At 38.8% G+C, this 22012-nt stretch overlaps 1 protein-coding gene across 4 annotated transcripts in view; it reads left to right on the forward strand.

Moving 5' to 3' along the window:
* Positions 1-20466, forward strand: part of WDR75 (WD repeat domain 75) — a 41877-nt gene extending 21411 nt beyond the window's left edge. For 2 of the 4 annotated variants that reach the window (XM_038421712.2, XM_038421713.2), the window contains exons 14-21: positions 6699-6879; positions 9415-9509; positions 10999-11094; positions 11927-12096; positions 12735-12794; positions 17574-17720; positions 17811-17902; positions 20187-20466. In XM_038421712.2, the coding sequence (XP_038277640.1) occupies positions 6699-6879; positions 9415-9509; positions 10999-11094; positions 11927-12096; positions 12735-12794; positions 17574-17720; positions 17811-17902; positions 20187-20394 (1049 nt within the window). In that variant the 3' untranslated portion in view covers positions 20395-20466. Of the gene's footprint in view, positions 1-6698; positions 6880-9414; positions 9510-10998; positions 11095-11277; positions 11306-11926; positions 12097-12734; positions 12795-16842; positions 17039-17573; positions 17721-17810; positions 17903-20186 lie in introns of those variants that run through there. The other 2 variants (XR_006278043.1, XM_043505463.1) reach the window with 2 other exon arrangements.
* The last annotated feature ends 1546 nt before the right edge of the window (positions 20467-22012 follow it).

A 22012-nucleotide genomic window follows, 5' to 3' on the forward strand; every position in this document is an offset into this window, starting at 1 on the left:
TGGAAGGCTACTCCAAAACTTCACTCCTCTGATGGTTAAAAACCTTTGTCTGATTTCAAGTCTAAACTTCCTGGAGGCCAGTTTATACCCATTTGTTCTTGTGTCCACATTGGTGCTGAGCTGAAATAATTCCTCTCCCTCTCCTGTATTTATCCCTCTGATATATTTATAGAGAGCAATCGTATCTCCCCTCAACCTTCTTTTAGTTAGGCTAAACAAGCCAGCTCCTTAAGTCTCCTTTCATAAGACAAGTTTTCCATTCCTCGGATCATCCTAGTAGCCCTTCTCTGTACCTGCTCCAGCTTGAATTCATCCTTTTTAAACATGGAAGACCAGAACTGCACACAGTATTCTAGGTGAGGTCTCACCAGTGCCTTGTATAATGGTACTAAAACCTCCTTATCCCTACTGGAAATGCCTCTCCTGATGCATCCCAAAACCGCATTAGCTTTTTTCACAGCCATATCACATTGGCAGCTCATAGTCATCCTATGATCAACCAATATTCCAAGGTCCTTCTCCTGTTCCGTTACTTCTAATTGATGCATCCCCAATTTATAACTAAAATTCTTGTTATTAATCCCTAAATGCATAACCTTACACTTCTCACTATTAAATTTCATCCTATTACTATTACTCCAGTTTACAAGGTCATCCAGATCCTCCTGTATAATATCCCGATCCTTCTCCGAATTGGCAATACCTCCCAGCTTTGTATCGTCTGCAAACTTTATTAGCACACTCCCACTTTTTGTGCCAAGGTCAGTAATAAAAAGATTGGTCCCAAAACCGATCCCTGAGGAACTCCACTGGTAACCTCCCTCCAACCTGATAGTTCGCCTTTCAGTAGGACCCTTTAACCAATTCCTTATCCACCTTTTGATGTTCATATTGATCCCCATCTTCTCCAATTTAACTAATAATTCTCCATGTGGCACGGTATCAAATGCCTTACTGAAATCTAGGTAAATTAGATCCACTGCATTTCCTTTATCTAAAAAATCTGTTACCTTTTCAAAAAAGGAGATTAGGTTGGTTTGGCACGATCTACCTTTTGTAAAACCATGTTGTATTTTGTCCCATTTACCATTGAGAAATTGTATAGATGAGAAATAATTGAAGACCCTTCAGCCACCAAAAATCATGTTGAGACTCATTGTAACACAAAGTAATAAAAGCTAAGGACTTCACAAGGGTATGTAACGTGCCATAACCCTTCCAACCCACAGATATGAGGGGCTCCCCATTAATGCACTTCCTGGCATGCTTCATTTTGACTAACTTTCCTGACATTGATGTGTCAGTCTTCATAGGTTCTCAGATATGGTTTTTGACAGCAGCCTTTCAGTGATCCGCTCGCAGTTTGTTTATGTTCATTTTGTTTTAATTGTCATAGATAAATAGAATTTTTTTCTGATACCGTTAGACTACATAGGTTACCTTTTTTCCTTTGCTAGTTTTCTGTTTGCCATAGTGAATTTCTCTGAGCCATTGTATTTAGCTTTTGTACAATGCCTAAATATGCCAAGGTGAATATAAACAAAGATTCATATTCTTATTGCTGGCACTTGCATAGCTATATTTATGTACTGAACCCTTGTTACACATGTTGATGAACTTACTTATGTTGTGAACTATTAAAGGACATTTTGGCAACTTGCACTCATATCTAAGTACAAACATACTTTGTTTTCTTAGGTTTCAGAGTAGCAGCCGTGTTAGTCTGTATTCGCAAAAAGAAAAGGAGTACTTGTGGCACCTTAGAGACTAACAAATTTATTAGAGCATAAGCTTTCGTGAGCTACAGCTCACTTCATCGGATGCATTTGGTGGAAAAAACAGAGGAGCGATTTATATACACACACACACAGAGAACATGAAACAATGGGTTTATCATACACACTGTAAGGAGAGTGATCACTTAAGATAAGCCATCACCCACAGCAGGGGGGGAAAGGAGGAAAACCTTCCATGGTGACAAGCAGGTAGGCTAATTCCAGCAGTTAACAAGAATATCAGAGGAACAGTGGGGGGTGGGGTGGGGGGGAGAAATACCATGGGGAAATAGTTTTACTTTGTGTAATGACTCATCCATTCCCAGTCTCTATTCAAGCCTAAGTTAATTGTATCCAGTTTGCAAATTAATTCCAATTCAGCAGTCTCTCGTTGGAGTCTGTTTTTGAAGCTTTTTTGTTGAAGTATAGCCACTCTTAGGTCTGTGATCGAGTGACCAGAGAGATTGAAGTGTTCTCCAACTGGTTTTTGAATGTTATAATTCTTGACGTCTGATTTGTGTCCATTCATTCTTTTACGTAGAGACTGTCCAGTTTGGCCAATGTACATGGCAGAGGGGCATTGCTGGCACATGATGGCATATATCACATTGGTAGATGCGCAGGTGAACGAGCCTCTGATAGTGTGGCTGATGTGATTAGGCCCTATGATGGTATCCCCTGAATAGATATGTGGACAGAGTTGGCAACGGAGTTGCTGACAGCTTGTGCCACACACTCTCAAAGAAACTGCGGAACCACCTGATCAACATCCTCTACTGCAAACAGGGAAAGATTAAGAATGAGCTCTCAAAACTGGATACTCTCATAAAGAACCAACCTTCCACACAAACTTCCTCGTGGCTGGACTTTACAAAAACTAGACAAGCCATTTACAAAACACACTTTGCTTCTCTACAAAAGAAAAAGGACACTAAGCTATCTAAACTACTATATGCCACAAGGGGCCACAACAATGGTTCCCGTAACCCACCCAGCAATATTGTTAATCTATCCAACTATACTCTTAGCCCAGCGGAAGAATCTGTCCTATCTCGGGGCCTCTCCTTTTGCCCCTCCACCCCCACGAACATGATACAGTTCTGTGGTGACCTAGAATCCTATTTTCGACGTCTCAGACTCAAGGAATATTTCCAACACACCTCTGACCAACATATTAACCCACAGAGACCTTCCTGCGAACACTACAAAAAGAAGGATTCTGGGTGGACTCCTCCTGAAGGTCGAAACAGCAGCCTGGATTTCTACATAGACTGCTTCCGCCGACGTGCACGAGCTGAAATTGTGGAAAAGCAGCATCGCTTACCCCATAACCTCAGCCATGCAGAACACAGTGCCATCCACAGCCTCAGAAACAACTCTGACATCATAATCAAAAAGGCTGACAAAGGAGGTGCTGTCGTCATCATGAATAGGTCGGAGTATGAACAAGAGGCTACTAGGCAGCTCTCCAACACCACTTTCTACAAGCCATTACCCTCTGATCCCACTGAGAGTTACCAAAAGAAACTACAGCATTTGCTCAAGAAACTCCCTGAAAAAGCACAAGAAGAAATCCGCACAGACACACCCCTGGAGCCCCGACCTGGGGTATTCTATCTGCTACCCAAGATCCATAAACCTGGAAATCCTGGACGCCCCATTATCTCAGGCATTGGCACCCTGACAGCGGGATTGTCTGGCTATGTAGACTCCCTCCTCAGGCCCTTCGTTACCAGCACTCCCAGCTATCTTCGAGACACCACCGATTTCCTGAGGAAACTACAGTCCATTGGTGATCTTCCTAAAAACACCATCCTAGCCACTATGGATGTAGAAGCCCTCTACACCAACATTCCACACAAAGATGGACTACAAGCCGTCAGGAACAGTATCCCCGATACTGTCACGGCTAACCTGGTGGCAGAACTTTGTGACTTTGTCCTGACCCATAACTATTTCACATTTGGTGACAATGTATACCTTCAAATCAGCGGCACTGCGATGGGTACCCGCATGGCCCCACAGTATGCCAACATTTTTATGGCTGACTTAGAACAACGCTTCCTCAGCTCTCGTTCCCTAATGCCCCTACTCTACTTGCGCTACATTGATGACATCTTCATCATCTGGACCCATGGAAAAGAAGCTCTTGAGGAATTCCACCATGATTTCAACAATTTCCATCCCACCATCAACCTCAGCCTGGACCAGTCCACACAAGAGATCCACTTCCTGGACACTACGGTGCTAATAAGCGATGGTCACATAAACACCACCCTATATCGGAAACCTACTGACCGCTATTCCTACCTACATGCCTCTAGCTTTCATCCAGATCATACCACTCGATCCATTGTCTACAGCCAAGCGCTACGATATAACCGCATTTGCTCCAACCCCTCAGACAGAGACAAACACCTACAAGATCTCTATCATGCATTCCTACAACTACAATACCCACCTGCTGAGGTGAAGAAACAGATTGACAGAGCCAGAAGAGTACCCAGAAGTCACCTACTACAGGACAGGCCCAACAAAGAAAACAACAGAACGCCACTAGCCATCACCTTCAGCCCCCAACTAAAACCTCTCCAACGCATCATCAAGGATCTACAACCTATCCTGAAGGACAAGCCATCACTCTCTCAGATCTTGGGAGATAGACCAGTCCTTGCTTACAGACAGCCCCCCAATCTGAAGCAAATACTCACCAGCAACCACACAACAGAACCACTAACCCAGGAACCTATCCTTGCAACAAAGCCCGTTGCCAACTCTGTCCACATATCTATTCAGGGGATACCATCATAGGGCCTAATCACATCAGCCACACTATCAGAGGCTCGTTCACCTGCGCATCTACCAATGTGATATATGCCATCATGTGCCAGCAATGCCCCTCTGCCATGTACATTGGCCAAACTGGACAGTCTCTACGTAAAAGAATGAATGGACACAAATCAGACGTCAAGAATTATAACATTCAAAAACCAGTTGGAGAACACTTCAATCTCTCTGGTCACTCGATCACAGACCTAAGAGTGGCTATACTTCAACAAAAAAGCTTCAAAAACAGACTCCAACGAGAGACTGCTGAATTGGAATTAATTTGCAAACTGGATACAATTAACTTAGGCTTGAATAGAGACTGGGAATGGATGAGTCATTACACAAAGTAAAACTATTTCCCCATGGTATTTCTCCCCCCCACCCCACCCCCCACTGTTCCTCTGATATTCTTGTTAACTGCTGGAATTAGCCTACCTGCTTGTCACCATGGAAGGTTTTCCTCCTTTCCCCCCCTGCTGTGGGTGATGGCTTATCTTAAGTGATCACTCTCCTTACAGTGTGTATGATAAACCCCCATTGTTTCATGTTCTCTGTGTGTGTGTATATAAATCTCCCCTCTGTTTTTTCCACCAAATGCATCCGATGAAGTGAGCTGTAGCTCACGAAAGCTTATGCTCTAATAAATTTGTTAGTCTTTAAGGTGCCACAAGTACTCCTTTTCTTTTTGTTTTCTTAGTGTTTTCTAGGGTTAAATAGCCTTAATCCTAAACTAAATCCCAGTTCCATGAGTAAACACTCTTTGCTCTTAAAAACTGTGTTGGAGGGAATGGGTTCCCACTGCCCTGACTTGTCTCGATTCCTAACTAACTGCACAGCCAGGCTGCAGCCAGTACTAACTGAGTATGAAGTGGAGAGGTGGATGCGGTTTAATGCTTCTTCCTGCACCCACCATGAAAGTGTTTTGAATCCACTGAACAAGTCCCTCTTGCTTTTGCATCCTACATACACTCAAAGGCTGTATGGAGTTCAGTGTCATGGCATGTATGGGAGTATAGAGCTGCTCTGTCTTTGTGTATTTGCATTGTGTATTTGATCTTCTATACCTGGGAACTGAAGAGGAAAGAGCTGCCCCGCAACAGTAGATCAAAAAAAAAAAAATGCAGTGATTTATTTATTGTATGTGTAGAACATCCCACTGGCTTATTTTCATTTTTAGTAAAACCGATTTTTTTTATCTTGCCCCTTTGTATCTTGGTACTTTTGCCTTCTAGAGAAACAATGTAAAAGAAAAAGAAAAATAAGAACATGTAATATCTTTTTCTTTGTAAGCATAGTATAATTCAAAATGTTGGGTAGATTTTTTTTTTTAATCTGCTTTCTGTATTTTACCACACTAGCCGTTTATTTCAAAATCAATTGAGAGAATATACTGTTACTATGGAACCAACTGGGGAAATTCCAAACTAGTTAACTGTTTATCATTGAATAAGTCAGCTTGGAGAAGGAGAAAGTTCCTGTTTGTTTTTATGGTAATGGATAGTGACGGGAAAGAGATCCAGAAGAAGTTGACAGTTAACAAGGAAATTTGCTGACAGATTACTATGTTGTGCATGAAGCTTAAAATTTACCTGTGTGTTAATCTGGTTCAGTGAAAATCAAGTATAGGAAAGGACACTTATATTTTTAGAAATAACCCCAAGTGTCTTTGGCCTGAAATGTCCAATACTTTTTAAGGTTGTACGTTTTCATTGATAAAATTGACCTGCTTTCAGTATAGTGACAGGAATTAAAATTAGATCTTTCTAGCAACCTCTTTTTTTAAAGTTACATTTAATGTAGTTTGCATATTGAACAAAAACATTGCAGTGTGCAAATTCCATGATATGTCAAATTAGTGGTTCAAGTGCAGAACCTAAAGAATGCAACACTTGCTAGGCATTTTCTATGCTGACATGGGGCAGATTTATTTTTAAAAAAAAAAAACCCTACGAAAATGTACAACTTTTTCAAATATAAATAGTTTTGCTTAGAGAATCTGAATAGTATCTTAACAGAAGTGCTACTCAGTTTCATTTAGAAGTCTTAATATAGAAAGAAGTAATAAACAAATGTATTAATGGTTCAATCTAACAGAACAAAGTATGGGATGGAGCTGTGATTTTGTGGGCAGCTATCACAACTATCCAGCTACTAACTGCTGCTTCTCGGAAGATGGCTCTTTGCTTGCTGTTAGCTTTGAAGAAACAGTCACTGTGTGGAACTCAGATACCTGGGATCTTATATGCACTTTCTGTCATCCACCTGGAAAAATACAGTATGTAACATTGTTTATCATTTGGGTTTTTACTTTCAAGTTAAGACTACTTAAAAAGGTAATTTCATCTATAGCATTCAAAGAGCACTGGTATGTATTCATACAGAAATGAAATATTTAACATTTGTATAAATCTACTCTGATTATGAGCTTTTAGAGTTGTAGGTACTAAAATATTTGTTACAATATTTATTTAAAGCTGTTTTGCTAAAAGTTGGGCTTGTTCAATAACTTTGCCTAAATGAAGATCAGTCCACCCAGCTCCCTTTGCTATTTCATCTACCCCTCCATCTCTCTTGTGAGACTCCCTTCTTCCACTTTTATATATACCCATTCCTACTTCACATTATTCAGGACAGTTACTACTGATTTTTTTTTTCTCTCTCCTTTATTTCCATTGTTCTGCAGGGCGGAGCTGAGGATCAGGGGGTTAAAGCTGATCACCCTCCCCCTTTTCCACACTAGCCCAATCACTTTCCTACTTTAAGCATGTGCATTATGAAAGAACAGCTTAATTAAAAAATCACTAATACCAAATTAAACAAGTAAACTGAGATTTTATTATTAGTGTGAAACTTTTGTCATTCTGGATCCTGGTTAACCCATATTGTAAAATATTTGCTGAGGAAGTTGTCCCATTGTCCAATATTGTTTGATCTCAACAAAAGGCATCCTGATGTCTAGACACACAAGTTCTTGATCAGGATGATGCAGAAGAAAACCACAGATCATTGCTGGGGATGAGAGGAGTTGAAATGGAGACTAGGACAATCTCACTTTTTTGAGTTTCCAGACTTGTGTGAATATACATTTCTGCTTTACCATTCCTTCAATATAGTTCCTGGGTTGATCTAGCTATAAAGATGCCAGGTTGAAAAAATTGCAGGAAATTTTCTTTGTCTGAATCTGTCTTAAAAATGCCAGAGATTGACTTGAAGCATTCACTCCATTGAATAAACTTTTAAGATACACACTTTATTCTCCCTTCTCATTATAATACTGTCTTTGAGAGTGCAGTATTTGTGGAAGTTGTTTTTGTTTTTTACCAAGCAGATCGGGTTGGAAAAGTGCTTGTAACTTGAGAAAATAGTTTTTGCTACCTTGGCATAGTAATGGGTATGACCAATCATTATTCTCAGAGCTTTGACCCCTTTATCCATTATCCTCCTGTCACATGAGAATTTATATTTCTGAGAAGATTGGCTAATACTGTGAAATTTTTTCTTGGAAGTACTGCCTTTCGGAGGTGGTGCTCCTGAGAATGGTGACACAGTACTGCTATCGAGTACCTAGCTGCTGAGGTGTAACTATTTGCAACAAATGACTGAAAACAAATACTGAGTTATGGCCATCTTAAAAGGACACTGTCAACTTAAAAATGCAAAACTCAATATTTTTGACCTGTTGGTGTTCATTGAACACTTTAGGACTATAACTGTTGTTCTGTGAATTTGTCAGCATTTTGTGTAGTTGGTCAATTTCACTATTTCCTCTGAATAGTCCGTTTCCTATGGGTGTCTCACAATAGGGGAAAGAAATTGAGCAATTTGTGACTGTAAAAGGACAGAAGCTGGCAGAAAAATTCAGGGACAGGTGTATTGACCACAGCTATGTTAAACTCCATTTTTTTTAAAAAATTGACCAGCTTTTAGGTTAATGATAAATCTGTAATCTGTTGACCCAGAGAATTTTTTTCTTGTTAGCTGTGGTAGAACCTTTATGGTCTACATAGTGGTACAATGGTAAATTTTCTGCAGACGGGTTAAATATTTGGATGGCCTTAATTGTATGTATTTAAAGGGGAATTATCATTTAGGCTAGACCTAGAATAACTAACCCTTTTGAAACACACAAACTTGGTTACTTTCTGATATTAATATTAGAAATGTCATTACACACAGGCTTTTTAAAGACACATTTTCTCTTGAAGTACTAGAAATCAGGATGCTACTTAATTGTACTAGTGCAAGAGAACCAGATATTAAAATTAATTAGAAACAGACCAGCCTAATTTTGCTCTCCAATCTGAGGAGATAAAATAAGGAAACTGTATTAATGGTGAAAAGTAAATTAGACTAGTAAAACTGAAAAGGAGAGAGAAAATCTGTAGTACTGTTTAGTAACACAGGTAGGAATGCTTTAAATATATGATTTTTTTACTACACTGTGACTTCAACACCCATGATTAACAGTTTATTGTGACCAGTGTGGAATCAGGCTTGTATTGGCATCTCTTTGAAAGTAGGGTGTTTTAAAGAGTGCTGTAAGTGTCCATAGACACAGCTGCTTTTTGCTGAGATTTTTTTAAGATTATAGCGCTTTCAAAAGGTTTGCTTATATATCTTATTGAGCCACTAGAGAAGGATCTAGAGGACTAAATTTTGCAGTTACAGTAGTTAACTGAGTAGAATTTGGCTCAATTTAAAAGGATTTAAGATTTAACTTGAACGTGTGCTTGTGATTGTAATGGTAATTTACAAAGATAAACAGAAGATCTAAGGTTTATTAACTTTATTTCGGCTTTTATTCACCTAGGAACCTGTGTTTTGGAAGACTAAGTTGTTCCAAATACCTTCTTGGCACCACCGATAATGGCTTTCTTTGTTGCTGGAACCTGCTCAGTTGTGCATGTAAGATCGATTTTTGTTAAATCAGTGAATGTTACCTGCCAGGGCAGTACTAATAGTTAGCACTTACTTTTTCAGTGTGACCCAAATGCTTTAAGCTTTGATTCTAAACTGACCTGCCACTTAACAGCCTATGGAAGCATAATAGAGGTACTTTACATACTTCAGTTTGATGTTACACTGTAGTCCAGGGGTGGCTAACCTGTGGCTCCAGAGCCACATGTGGCTCTTCAGAAGATAATATGCTGCTCCTTGTATAGGCACCGACTCCGGGGCTGGAGATACAGGCGCCAACTTTCCAATGTGCTGGGGGCGGGGGGGTGCTCACTGCTCAGCCCCTGGCCCTGCCCCCACTCCACCCCGCAGAGCCTCCTGCACGCCACAAAACAGCGGATTGGGGAGGGGAGGATGCTGATCAGCAGGGCTGCCAGTGGGTGGGAGGTGCTGGGAGCGGGGAGGGGATGGGGGGCGGGCGGGGGGAGCTGATGCAGGGCTGCTGATGTATTACTGTGGCTCTTTGGCGACATACATTGGTAAATTCTGGCTCCTTCTGAGGCTCAGGTTGGCCACCCCTGCTGTAATCCCTATTTGCTTTACTAACTGACACTACCACATTGTAAAGCCTGCAGCAACCTTGGCTGAAATGTTTACACTTATATTTTGACTATTGAGGAAATTTTTTGAGCTGGAATATGATTAGGCTTGGAATGATTAATTTATATTTGTAAATGTCAGTAAACATTGATTTCATCGTACATGCAAACCGACAAAGTTCTCATCAATAATAATAGAAATGTAGATAGGCAAAATAAGAAAAATTCTGCTTGAGAATTTATTAGTTTTGTTTTAAGGATAGTTACTTTGTATACTTTGCCATGTGATTTTGACAACAGTTATAAAGCTAACTTTTTGAATCTTGATGTCTGCTGTCACCAGATAATTGTCTTACTCTGATAATTTCCCACAACTGAACATTTTAAATCAATAATTTTAAAAAGCTTAAAACCTGCAATTTTGTGTACATTCATACAACATATGAGAATGGGGTTAACAGCTTTCTACTGACTAGAGAAATATCCTGTCAATATGCAAGGGTTATTTTCCATCCATTTTTAGAGCCGACAAACTAAATCAGGTTGTACTGAGTAGTAGTTTGGAGAAGAGTAATCAACGGGTTTGGGATAGCAGGATTCCGAACAATATTGTATGCTTCCTTCTATCCAGTACAAGTATGACTAGATTAGATTATGCAAATCAGAGCCTTTTTTTTTTAAACCCTCAGGTGCAGAGTGTGTGCACAGCAAACTCCAACTGACTAGATAATCCAACCCTTTTTCTCTTATACTCGTATAGCAGGATTGATATAAATATCTCTTTTGACTCCCCTGTGAATATTAAGGCAGAGGTATAGCAATAGGTGTGTTTTCCATATTTGCCATCTTATTTAGTAAAACATCTAGCTTCCTTTCATGTCTTGTGGTTTATTTTTTAGTGGAATGGTGTGCCCAGCTCAACGTCATGGTGCTGCAACCTGACCCTCTTTCAGAAAACATTGCTGCAGTCTCACAGCTCTTGGAAGGTTCAGACCGTAAGTACAAAGGTTTCCTTCGCTAGCAAAAGGTGGTGAAAGCTGCAACACTGAAAACATAACTTCTAGAAGATTGTATTTTTATTGTTGAAGACCTGGGTTTTTTTGGTTGGTTGGGTGGTGGTTTTTTTGTTTTTTTAAGTCACAAAATAGACTGTAGTTCCTTAAATTTTGTCTGTATAGGAAACTGGGCTACGTCTGATACCAGCAGTTAAGTAGGGCTCCCCTGCCACCCATCCTTCCCTGAACACAGTTGGCTGCTCCTTTGGCAATGCAAATATGGGTCAGTCACTCTTTCTGCATGGGGTGTTCTTAGTAGGGATGTAAAATGTTAAACAGTAAGCATTAGTCTTACCGGTTAACTTGCCTAAACCGTTAATCCCTGGGCCGGCCAGTTTGCCGGCCCTTTAATTGGTTAACCGTTTAAACGAAATATTTGTAAATCTTTTTAACGGTTAATTTTTTTAACTGTATTTATTTACATCCCTAATTCTTAGTCCTTTCCACTACCTAAATTTAGGGGGGATGGCGCATTTGTTTCACTGTGTATAATGTCTAATGTTTTAGTTCTTTTGCTTTGCAGAGTGGTTTAGTTTCTGTTTTTGCTCTCTGGCTGGGAATACCATGAAGGTAGAATGTACATTCTTGGGGATGGATGCCTCCTATCATTCAGTAACACCTTATCCATCCAATTAAGGATAACTGCACACTGAAGCTAAGGGGAGTCCCATCCAGCCATCTTTGGCTATGGCATGTGGGGCCTTGTCTAGCCCAAGAAGGTTGCAAAGAAAATGCTTTTGTTTGTTAAAAATAAAAAAATTTGTTTTGCCAGTGTTTGTATTTAAACCAAATGAGCCAAGGCCATTCTGTATCCAGAGAAATGTCTGTAGAGAGAGAATCCAGTGGGCTGTCTTCATTCCAAGAGATGTGCCTGAATCAATTGGCTCAGAAAAACACCAGTGGTTAAGCAGATCTCAACTTTACTTCCTGACTGGAACACAGGTAAGAAGTGACAGGTAAGGAAGGGGGAATAAGAGAACTGTCGCTTTAAAACTTTCATGCTAACTGCTGATCAAGCAATAAAAATCGAGGCCTCTGTAGTCAGTGTAATGGGCTTCCATTTATGATTTTTGTTGTTGCTTTTAACCAGCATAAGGTATAAGGTGGTCATTGGTTTTCAGTTTCCAAAACAGTCCAACTTCTTCCTTGATTGCTTTTGATTCCATTGCCTCAACCAGATGAAAGAGCAATACTACATAATCTGGGGGTCTATAAAGAAAATTGCCATTATTGCCTAACACTTATCAGGCTACCTTGTGAACTATTTATTGCTCTTTATGCAAATATTTTTTTTAAATCGTTTAAATTATTAAATCCAAAACCTACTAATTGCCCCCAGAGCTTTGTGTTTCCTTCCCACTCTTCCCCTTTCCACCCCCCACCCCCACCACCTCTTGGTCTCTGACTTTTCCCCTTCATTGCTTTGTTGTGGTTTCTTTATGAAATATGCAGTGGGGAATGTATATCTGCTTTTATTTCACTCAAATGACAAATTTTCAGACCATAAAACTATTTTGTAAATAATACATTGGAGTGTTATTCCACTCCATAATCTGACTGCATCATTCTGCATGTTCTAGGATCTACTGACATTTAGCACAAAGTCCACAGAAGAAAGGCTTACACCATCAAGCAAACAGGTATTTTTACAGTTGTTCTGATAGTCGAGGTATGCAAAGGAGTTCAAAATTCATTCAGTTGGAAACTTATTTGTCGGATCTAAATTCTCTTCTATCATAAGTGTTCAGATGACCTTACATGGAACGAGAGGTGCCAATCTAAAGGTGCAATCATGTTTAATTTGATTTTTTTCTTATTTTTTAGCAGTATTGCTCCTTTTTATAAAGACTTATTAAAAGCTGAAGTAACAAATGGCTGTCCTTTCTCCTGGCAAAAAAGTGTTACATCTGTACTAAAAAGCACATATCTTAAAAGAGGTATCTTGGTATTTTAAAATGCTATTACTTCTCAATTGGCATGGCACTGCAGCTGTTTAAAATCTTTAGTTTTTTTGTGTTAACTATTTTCTTGTGTACTTAATAATGGAGATGCTGCATTCTGTAACTTCTGAAAACGCTTTTTAATGTAGAGCTGGGAAAATGCAAAAAATTGACTTTGTGCAGAAGTCAATTCATGTTTTATAAATTACACATACAGTAGAACCTCAAAGATATGAACACGAGAGTTAGGAACTAAGTGGTCAGTCATGCTTCATTTGGAACCAGAAGTATGCAATCAGGCAGCTGCAGAGACTGGAAGGGGGTGGGGGGAAGCAAGTACAGTACTGTGTTAAACATAAACAACCAACAAAAAAAGGAAAGTTTTAACAAATTTGACAAGGGAAGGAAACTGTTTTTGTGCTTTTCATTTAAATTAAGATGGTTTAAAAACAGCATTTTTCTTCAAAGCTGTATTTAATATATAAATATTCAGTTGTAAATTTTTGAAAGAACAATCATAACATTTTGTTCAGTTACGAACAGCCTCCATTTCCGAGGTGTTCGTAACTGTGAGGCTCTACTGTAGTCATATTGTTAATGGCCCTTTGTTTGAGTTTCATGGAAAGTGGAAATTTGATTTATCTTCATGAACATTAGTTTTAAGTGGATTTCAAAATTATATGAGCAAGTATTGAGTGAATTTAAAATTCATATACTGAAAGCATTCATACTAGGGGCAGGTCTATACTAGAAGCGTTACATTGGCATAGCTGCATCAGAGAGCATCTCCTGCCGACAAAGCACCAGTGTGGACAACGCTTAGGTTGCTGTAACTTCTTTCACACTGCTAGGAGTGCTTCCATACTCATTGAATCAGAACAAAAACAGTACCACTTGATTGATTTGATCAATCCCAATTAAGCAATGCATATCAAAGTTCAGATAGCTAGTATTCACAGTCCCAATCTAAAACAAATCAGTAAGACTTAAAATAGACTTCTTAAAACTATATTCATCTGTTATTTGAGAAAATAGTAACTATTCATCATTTATTCTGTATTCAGCTGTACTCTTTAGTTCAGTGGTAGTGATACTAGTCGGAGAAGTGACTGTAAAACCGCTGCCATAGGGTTTCTGAGTCCAGATCCAGGTTGCTCCGTTGACAAAGTGTTGGGGAGGTAATTCTAATTTCTAGCCCTGTGTATACATCTGGAATCTGAAAGTCAAGATGGGTTCTTTCTAGCTCCATGCATCAACATGTGTATTAAAGGATACATTGTTAGAAGTTAATTGATGCATGAACCAGTATAGAATCTAAATGGCTTTTGTAGTTCCTTGGAGCTGTACCTCTGCTCCCATATAGGGGAAGGGAAGATGTGATTTAGATTTTGGGGGTTTCCACTGGATTTGTGTGGCCCCTCTTCCTCAACTGCCTCTCTCAGGTTCCTTGTTAACCTGGCTTTTACAGGAGCCATGCAAGTGGCTCCACTCAGCCCATGCCCCCAGACCTACTCCTCCCTTGAGGATGGGCTCCAAATTGCAGAGGAAATGTGGGTGTGTTACAATGTTAGCTCCACAGCTAACCCCCTTTCTCCCTGTGATCCTCGATTCATGAGCTTGGGCTAAAGGAGAAAGAAGTCACAGAAGTGACACATCTGAGCCATTAGCAGATTATTATCTTTGAAAAGTCATGGAAGATGGGAGACATTCCAGAAGACTGGAAAAGGACAAATATAGTGCCCATCTATAAAAAGGGGAAATAAGGACAACCTGGGGAATTGCAGACCAGTCAGCTTAACTTCTGTACTCGGAAAGTTAATGGAGCAAATAATTAAGCAATCAATTTGCAAACACCTAGAAGATAATAAGGTGACAAATAACAGTCAGCATGGATTTGTCAAGAACAAGTCGTGTCAAACCAACCTGATAGCTTTCTTTGACAGGGTAACGAGCCTTGTGGATAGGGGAGAAGCAGTAGATGTGGTATATCTTGACTTTAGTAAGGCTTTTGATACTGTTTCGCATGACCTTCTCATAAACCAATTCGGGAAATGCAATCTAGATGGAGCTACTATAAGGTGGGTGCATAACTGATTGGAAAATTGTTCCCAGAGTGTAGTTATCTGTGGTTCACATTCATGCTGGAAGGGCATAACGAGTGGGGTCCCACGTGGATCGGTTCTGTTCAATATCTTCATCAGTGATTTAGATAATGGCATAGAGAGTACACTTTTATAAAGTTTATGGACAATACCAAGCTGGGAGGGATTGCAAGTGCTTTGGAGGTTAGGATTAAAATTCAAAATGGTCTGGACAAACTGGAGAAATGGTCTGAAGCAAATAGGATGTAATTCAATAAGGACAAATGCAAAGTACTCCACTTAGGAAGGAACAATCAGTGGCACACATACAAAATGGGAAATGACTGCCTAGGAAGGAGTACTGTGGAAAGGGATCTGGGGGTCATAGTAGACCACAAGCTAAATATGAGCCAACGGTGTAACACTGTTTCAAAAAAAGCAAACATCATTCTGGGATATATTAGCAAGAGTATTGTAAGCAAGACATGAGATGGAATTCTTCTGTTCTACTCTATGCTGCTTACGCCTCAACTGGAGTATTGTGTCCAGTTCTGGGCGTCACATTTCAGGAAAGATGTGGACAAATTGGAGAAAGTCCAGAGAAGAGCAACAAAAAGTGATTAAAGGTCTAGAAAACATGACCTCTGAGGGAAGATTGAAAAAATTGGGTTTGTTTAGTCTAGAGAAAAGACTGAGAGGGGACATAATAGTTTTCAAGTACATTAAAGATTGTTACAAGGAGGAGGGAGAAAAATTGTTGTTAATCTCTGAGGATAGTACAAGAAGCAATGGGCTTAAATTGCAGCAAGGGTGGTTTAGATTGGACATTTGGTAAAACTTCCTGTCAGAGTGGTTAAGCACTGAAATAAATTGTCTAGGGAGGTTGTGGAATCTCCATCACTGGGGATTTTTAAGAGCAGCTTGAACAAATACCTGTCAGGGATGGTCTAGATAATACTTAGTCCTGCCTTGAGTGCAGGGGACTGGACTAGATGAGATCTCAAGGTCCCTTCCAGTTCTATGATTTTGTCTGCAGGGCCCAAAAGCCATTGGATGCCAGTCCCCTCTTCACGCAGATAGTGAAAGAAAAATCGGAAGTGGAAGAAAAATCAGCAAGCAGCAAACATTGATTTAAATAATTGATTTTAATTATGGCTTGCATTTGTACTTTTTAGTTATTTTCCAAAAGGAAAGTTGATTTCTCATGGGTTGGTAACCATTAAAACATGTTGAATTGCAATTAAATGTAGCCTTTACACTATATTTTGTGCTTCTTTTTGCTAACCAGGAAAATACATTAAATCTATACACACTGATTTAAGCAATTGTATACCTTATTAATAAAAAATGGTGAATGATTCATTTCTTATTTACTAGATTGATTTTTTTTTTTAACTTGAGTTGCGCCAAGCTGTACTTGGGTGGAAATTCAAATTCAATTAAAAATCTGCCAAAACAGAATTTTATATTTTTTTAAATAAAACTACCTGAAATGTACTGGATACTAAACTTTTTTCTTATCATAAAATTGAGCAAAATATTTTTCATATTTAAAACTTGATTTATTAAACAAGGGTAATATCTGTAGTTAGTGAATTGAGCTGATTTTTTGGTCATCGTGTCCGTCAAGATTTTAGAACTAATAGATCTCATCCTCTCACACCTAGATGTTCTCCATAGATTAGAAGAGGAAAACAAGTATTCCTACCATTTCAACTCCCAGTTAGTTTCTTAACTTTGAATGAACAAGTCATTGGACTGAACTAGGGGAATAAACTGAAATAAAGAAAATATTCTTCCTGCACCTGCAGAAGCTACTGTTGTCAAAAACTGGGTTAGCACTACAACAGATTCTGGTTCCAGGTGCATAATCAGTGACAAACCAGTCCAGTGGTTTGACTTTCTTTAATATTTGGCAGCAAATGTACTGCTTAATATTTCTGTATTGGATTTAAATGACCTTAACAGATGTATAATCTAAGTTTGGACCTTATCAGTTTTTATCCACCCTGCATACAGTCAGAGGGGATAATATGCCCTTGAGTAATTGAAGTAATCAGATCTTACTCAGAATGTGCACAGAAATCAGATCTTTTGAGTAAAAAGGTGCTTTTTTTGTTGTTGTTACAAAGTCACTTTTCTGATTATAACTGAATTAAAGTTTAATGTGGAGTATTAAAATGTAAAATTTAAAGAATATTCACAATATCCAAGTGAATTAGACAGTATCTGAACTGTGTGTTGGAAAATTCTAAACACTTATTGCTGAACACTAGCATTTTGTTAGCTGTTGGCATTAGTATGAGAGAATTCAGATTCTTGGCACTGAAATATTGTCCTTTTCTTCTCAGAAAGGAAGGCCTCTTTCCCCTTTTAAACTACCTATTTCTCTTTTTAGTTGGCAGGAGAGGAGAGTCTCCCTATGACCCCCTTTTATTTGCTATTGGGAAAGCACAGGCATCAACAACAATCAAAGGAGAATGCAGACCTTGGCACAGCAGTTGTCCAGAGTCACTTAGCCCAAGATTCACCTGCAATCAAAGAGGTGAGAGAGAGAGAGAGTGTGTAATAAACGTATATATAAAAGCATGAGAAATGGAACTTCAATAAAACCTCTGTTTTCTTGCCTCCTCAGCTCCTACACACTCCTGCACATGTGTTGCCATCTGCTTCTTTCCTGTGTTCCATTTTTATTAATTCAGTGCTGATATCCAAGGAGAATAAAAGGTAAAAACAGTCAAGGTGGCTTAAATAAGTTTCATATGTCAGTTGGAAAATATCAACTAGATCTTACTAAGTGTTGTGGCACTTTTCCTATTTTTTTTTTAAATTCATTCCATTCTTTATCATAGTTCATAAGAATGATTATAATTAGGGTGTCATTGTCTCAGGAAGTGAATACTCTATCTGTAAAGGAGATCATAAAGGCAAAATTTAAATAGTTAAAATAGGGGGAGAGAGGCCCCCCACAGGAGTTTCTAGGGTTTTTTAATTAGGATTTAATTTATTGATAGCATTGCATAGCAAGTTAACAGGATTAACTGGTTTAGCAGTAATATGCAACAGTTCAGTATGTCTGAGGTGTCTTCATTTATGAAGATTACTCCTTTGTGAAATAAATGTGTTCAATTTAAAAAAAAATTATCCATACATATTGGTGGCCTAAGATAGTAATTTTGTAGTAGATTTATTAGTATTCTAAGTACACTGAAGCTAATGAAATACTTAGCATGCTAAGATTAACCATTAGACACCCTATTCTTGAAAACCTTTCATACATAAATGTGTACCAAACAATGAATTAGATCTCCAGAGAAACATGGTTTGTTTTTGTTTTTAAATTATTATTCATATTGCGGTAGTACCTACCAGCTCAAACTAGGATTGGGTACCCTATGCATTAGGCATTTCACAAACACTTGCAAAGACATACACCAGACACTAGAAATCTTTGCTGGTACGAGGGGGGTCGTGTTTTCTGTTTTGTTTTGTTGCAACATTTCTGTACCAGCAAAAACTGTCATGTAGATGCAGTTATATCAGAATAAAAGTGCTTTTGCCAGTAGAATTTGTTTCGCTCACTAAACCAGCTTAAGCTATACAGGCAACAGCACTTTTTTAGCTGGTATAAGCTGTATCTACATTAGGAGGGTTTGTCAGTAGTCCTGGTTAGAATTTCTGCACATACAGTCTAACATTAACAGAGTAACATTACTCACCTGAAATCCTACTGTAATTACTGGGTCTAGCCAAATAAGTAAAGTTACACATGAGCATAAGAATTTGTAGGATTGGGCTCTAAAAAGACAGTGACATTCAATATGTAAAAACTGTATAAATACATATACATGCAAATATTTATGCACTTTATTTTGATGTCAATATCCACATATGCCTGTCAATAGTATATAACTTGCTTATGTATAAAGTGTGTGTGTGTGTGTGTGTGTGTGTGTGTGTGTGTACACACACATATATAGGGGGTGCAGTAGAGATTTCTTAATTCAGCGATGGGTGTAGGACACCCATGTTACTCGCAAGCAGCGAGTTATACAGGTCATCTCAGTCAAGTTCCAATTACACTTTCAGACAACATGCAGCAGCACGTATTCTGTATGTAACTATCTTAAACCTTTTTTATTGGAACTTTTTTTTTTGAAACCCATTCTACCTTAATATAATTTGGTCTTCTGCACAAGACTGGGGGAGTGTGAGCAGGAGAGAGGACACTATAAGCAATAACTTTTAAGTTTCTCTAAAAAGTTAACTTCATGCTTTTTCTATACTTAGAAATGTCAGCACTTCAAGCTCTGATATCTCTGCATTCTCCAGGCCTTAAAGATGACATCGTGGCCTGTAGGGAGGGTGGAAAACCCACTCTTTCAGTGGTATAAAACATGCATTTCTGGTCCTGTAAAATCATGAGATTATATCTATTACTGATGCAGGACTGAATATATTCTATCCAGTTCCTTATACTAACATAATATGGAGAAATAAAATTGTCAAAAATATGTTTCATTTCAAATAAAATGGCAGGTATTTGAAAGTGTTCAAGGGTTTGGATTGTTATAATGCAGGAGAAATGGATGAGTGGGTGAGAGGGGCAAAGGTGTGTGATACATGCTGTTGAGCTGTTCAGTTTAAGGGATTGTTCTAGTGCCCATTAATGCCAATGGGAATTTTTCTATCTACTTCAAAGGGCATTGGATCAGACCCAAATATTAGGCCTTATTATAGATATTTGTAGTGTGTTTGTGTATATATGTGCTACATATGCTGAGAGTAATCAGTTTTAAATTGTAAATTCTTTGGGACACATCTTTTCCTTGTAAGTAAAGTACCTAGTGGTCTTGCAGTGCTACATAAATAAGTTATATAATGTATATAAAATTCACCTGCACAGACAATTTAACTCCATATCATGATTTAGTATCAAAACTATATTCTCATTCCTTCCTGTGGTAGAATATGCTGATAGTCTCTTTTCCTCTGTCCCCCTACTTTAAAGTGCCAAAGAAGTGGTTGATGAAGTTGAAATGGACAGTGAAAAAGCAGAGGATGAATCAGATGAGGATTTAGAGCTTACGGAGATGGAACAAGATATAAATCCTACAGAGTTTTTGGGTGAAATTACCCAAACTAAACTGTCTAAATCTCAGGAAAAACTACTACGAAAGATAAGAAGAATGGACTACAGTTGGGTAGCTGCTCTCTAGAAACAAGAAGACATGTTGCATTTTATGTATTCTTATGAACTTAAATATTAATGGATTAAATACTGTGTTCTACCAAAAAGCTCTCTTTCAAGCCTTTGTCTTGTTTGTTTGTTTATTGGATTCTAATATTTAATGTAAAAGGTATTATTTCAAAGCAAGTATTTTGCAATTTTAATTTTCGTTAAGAAAGGAAGGCTGGTCTTGGGACTAAAGCACAGGGTCTGGGTTCTGTCCCCAGCTCTGTCTCAGATGTATTGTTACCTCAAACAACTGTTAACCTCTGTCTGTTTATTCTCCAACCTGTAAAATGTAGATGAGGGGCTTGATTCAATTCTGCTTTATATTGGCCAGTCCCCACAAATATCTAAGGCACAAGAAAGTCTCTCAAAGGGTCCCAGAACCACTGCTCTGTTGTGGGTGGTCTACAGAGGGCCCAAAAGTATTGATCACGAAGGGACAGGCAGCTTTTCCAACCAGGATTTCTGTAGACTCTCAACCTCACTTTAAAGCAGCTGTTGCTATTTATATTGTAGCTCCTGGAAACCACAGTTAAGGATCAGGGTCCCATTGTAATAGGCTCTGTAAAGGCAAGTAACATAGAAGACAATTCCAGTTGCAGAAAACATACAATCTGGGTGGTGGACAGGATGTGGCAGATAGAGAAAACACAACAGGGTGGGAGAAGGAGGTTACTAACAGTTTAGCAGAAGTCTCAGCCAGCCACTCCACAGGCAGAACCCCTGGGAGTTCAGCAGTGCAAACCCTGATTGCCCCAATTCCCCAGAAATAGCAGCTTACCTGTCCCATCACCACCACTTCCCTTTGCAAGCATGGGTAAATGCAGTCTAATACTTCACAGGTTTGAAACACCTCACTGACATTTGTTGAGCACTGAGAGATCTTTGGATGTCAGGTGCTTCTGATGTTGAAAGTATTTGTGCATCAATACTTCCTAATGTAACATGTCCAAAATTCCAGTTGACTGAACTTCACCCCTTGAAAAGAAACACAGCATCTGTTCTGGAAGGACAGTGAACCCTTTAATGGGCTTCTGGTACATAAATGAAGCAAAGAATAATATAACAGCTTTAACTGTACAGGCAAATCTATTTAACCACTTACATAATGGGTATTTTGTTGCTCAGCCCTCAACTTCCACTGTTTAACACCAGTGTTAAAATCAGTGTTAGCTTCCTCATTCCCCCTCCCCCACCAATATAAACATGCCCTTAATTATTTCAATGTAGGGCGTAGGAAGGTTCTTTGAAAACTTCCTTTCTTGAATGTTAAACAAAGGTCTCCAGAACCATTTGGCTGGGCATATCACTTCCACCATTTCACTAAAACACAGCTGTTCTTGTTTTATAGGGAATTTATAGTGTTGACTTTTGAATTTTATTAGCAATCTATCAGATCTGTTAGTTTAGCCTTAAACAGTTCAAAGCAGGAACCACAAATGCTCAAAGATTATCTAGAGTATGGTGCTCAAGTAGCTTTATCAGCATAAATCAACCAATGAGGTAACTTTGCATTCTGAAATCATCAGTGGAAAAAAATTGCTCAGCACTTTTTGCTGATTTGTCCAATGTATAAAAGCGTCAAGGAAAAATCTTTTATG

The sequence above is a fragment of the Dermochelys coriacea genome, chromosome 11 (genome assembly GCF_009764565.3).
Source record: "Dermochelys coriacea isolate rDerCor1 chromosome 11, rDerCor1.pri.v4, whole genome shotgun sequence".
Classification (NCBI taxonomy): Eukaryota; Metazoa; Chordata; order Testudines; family Dermochelyidae; genus Dermochelys; species Dermochelys coriacea.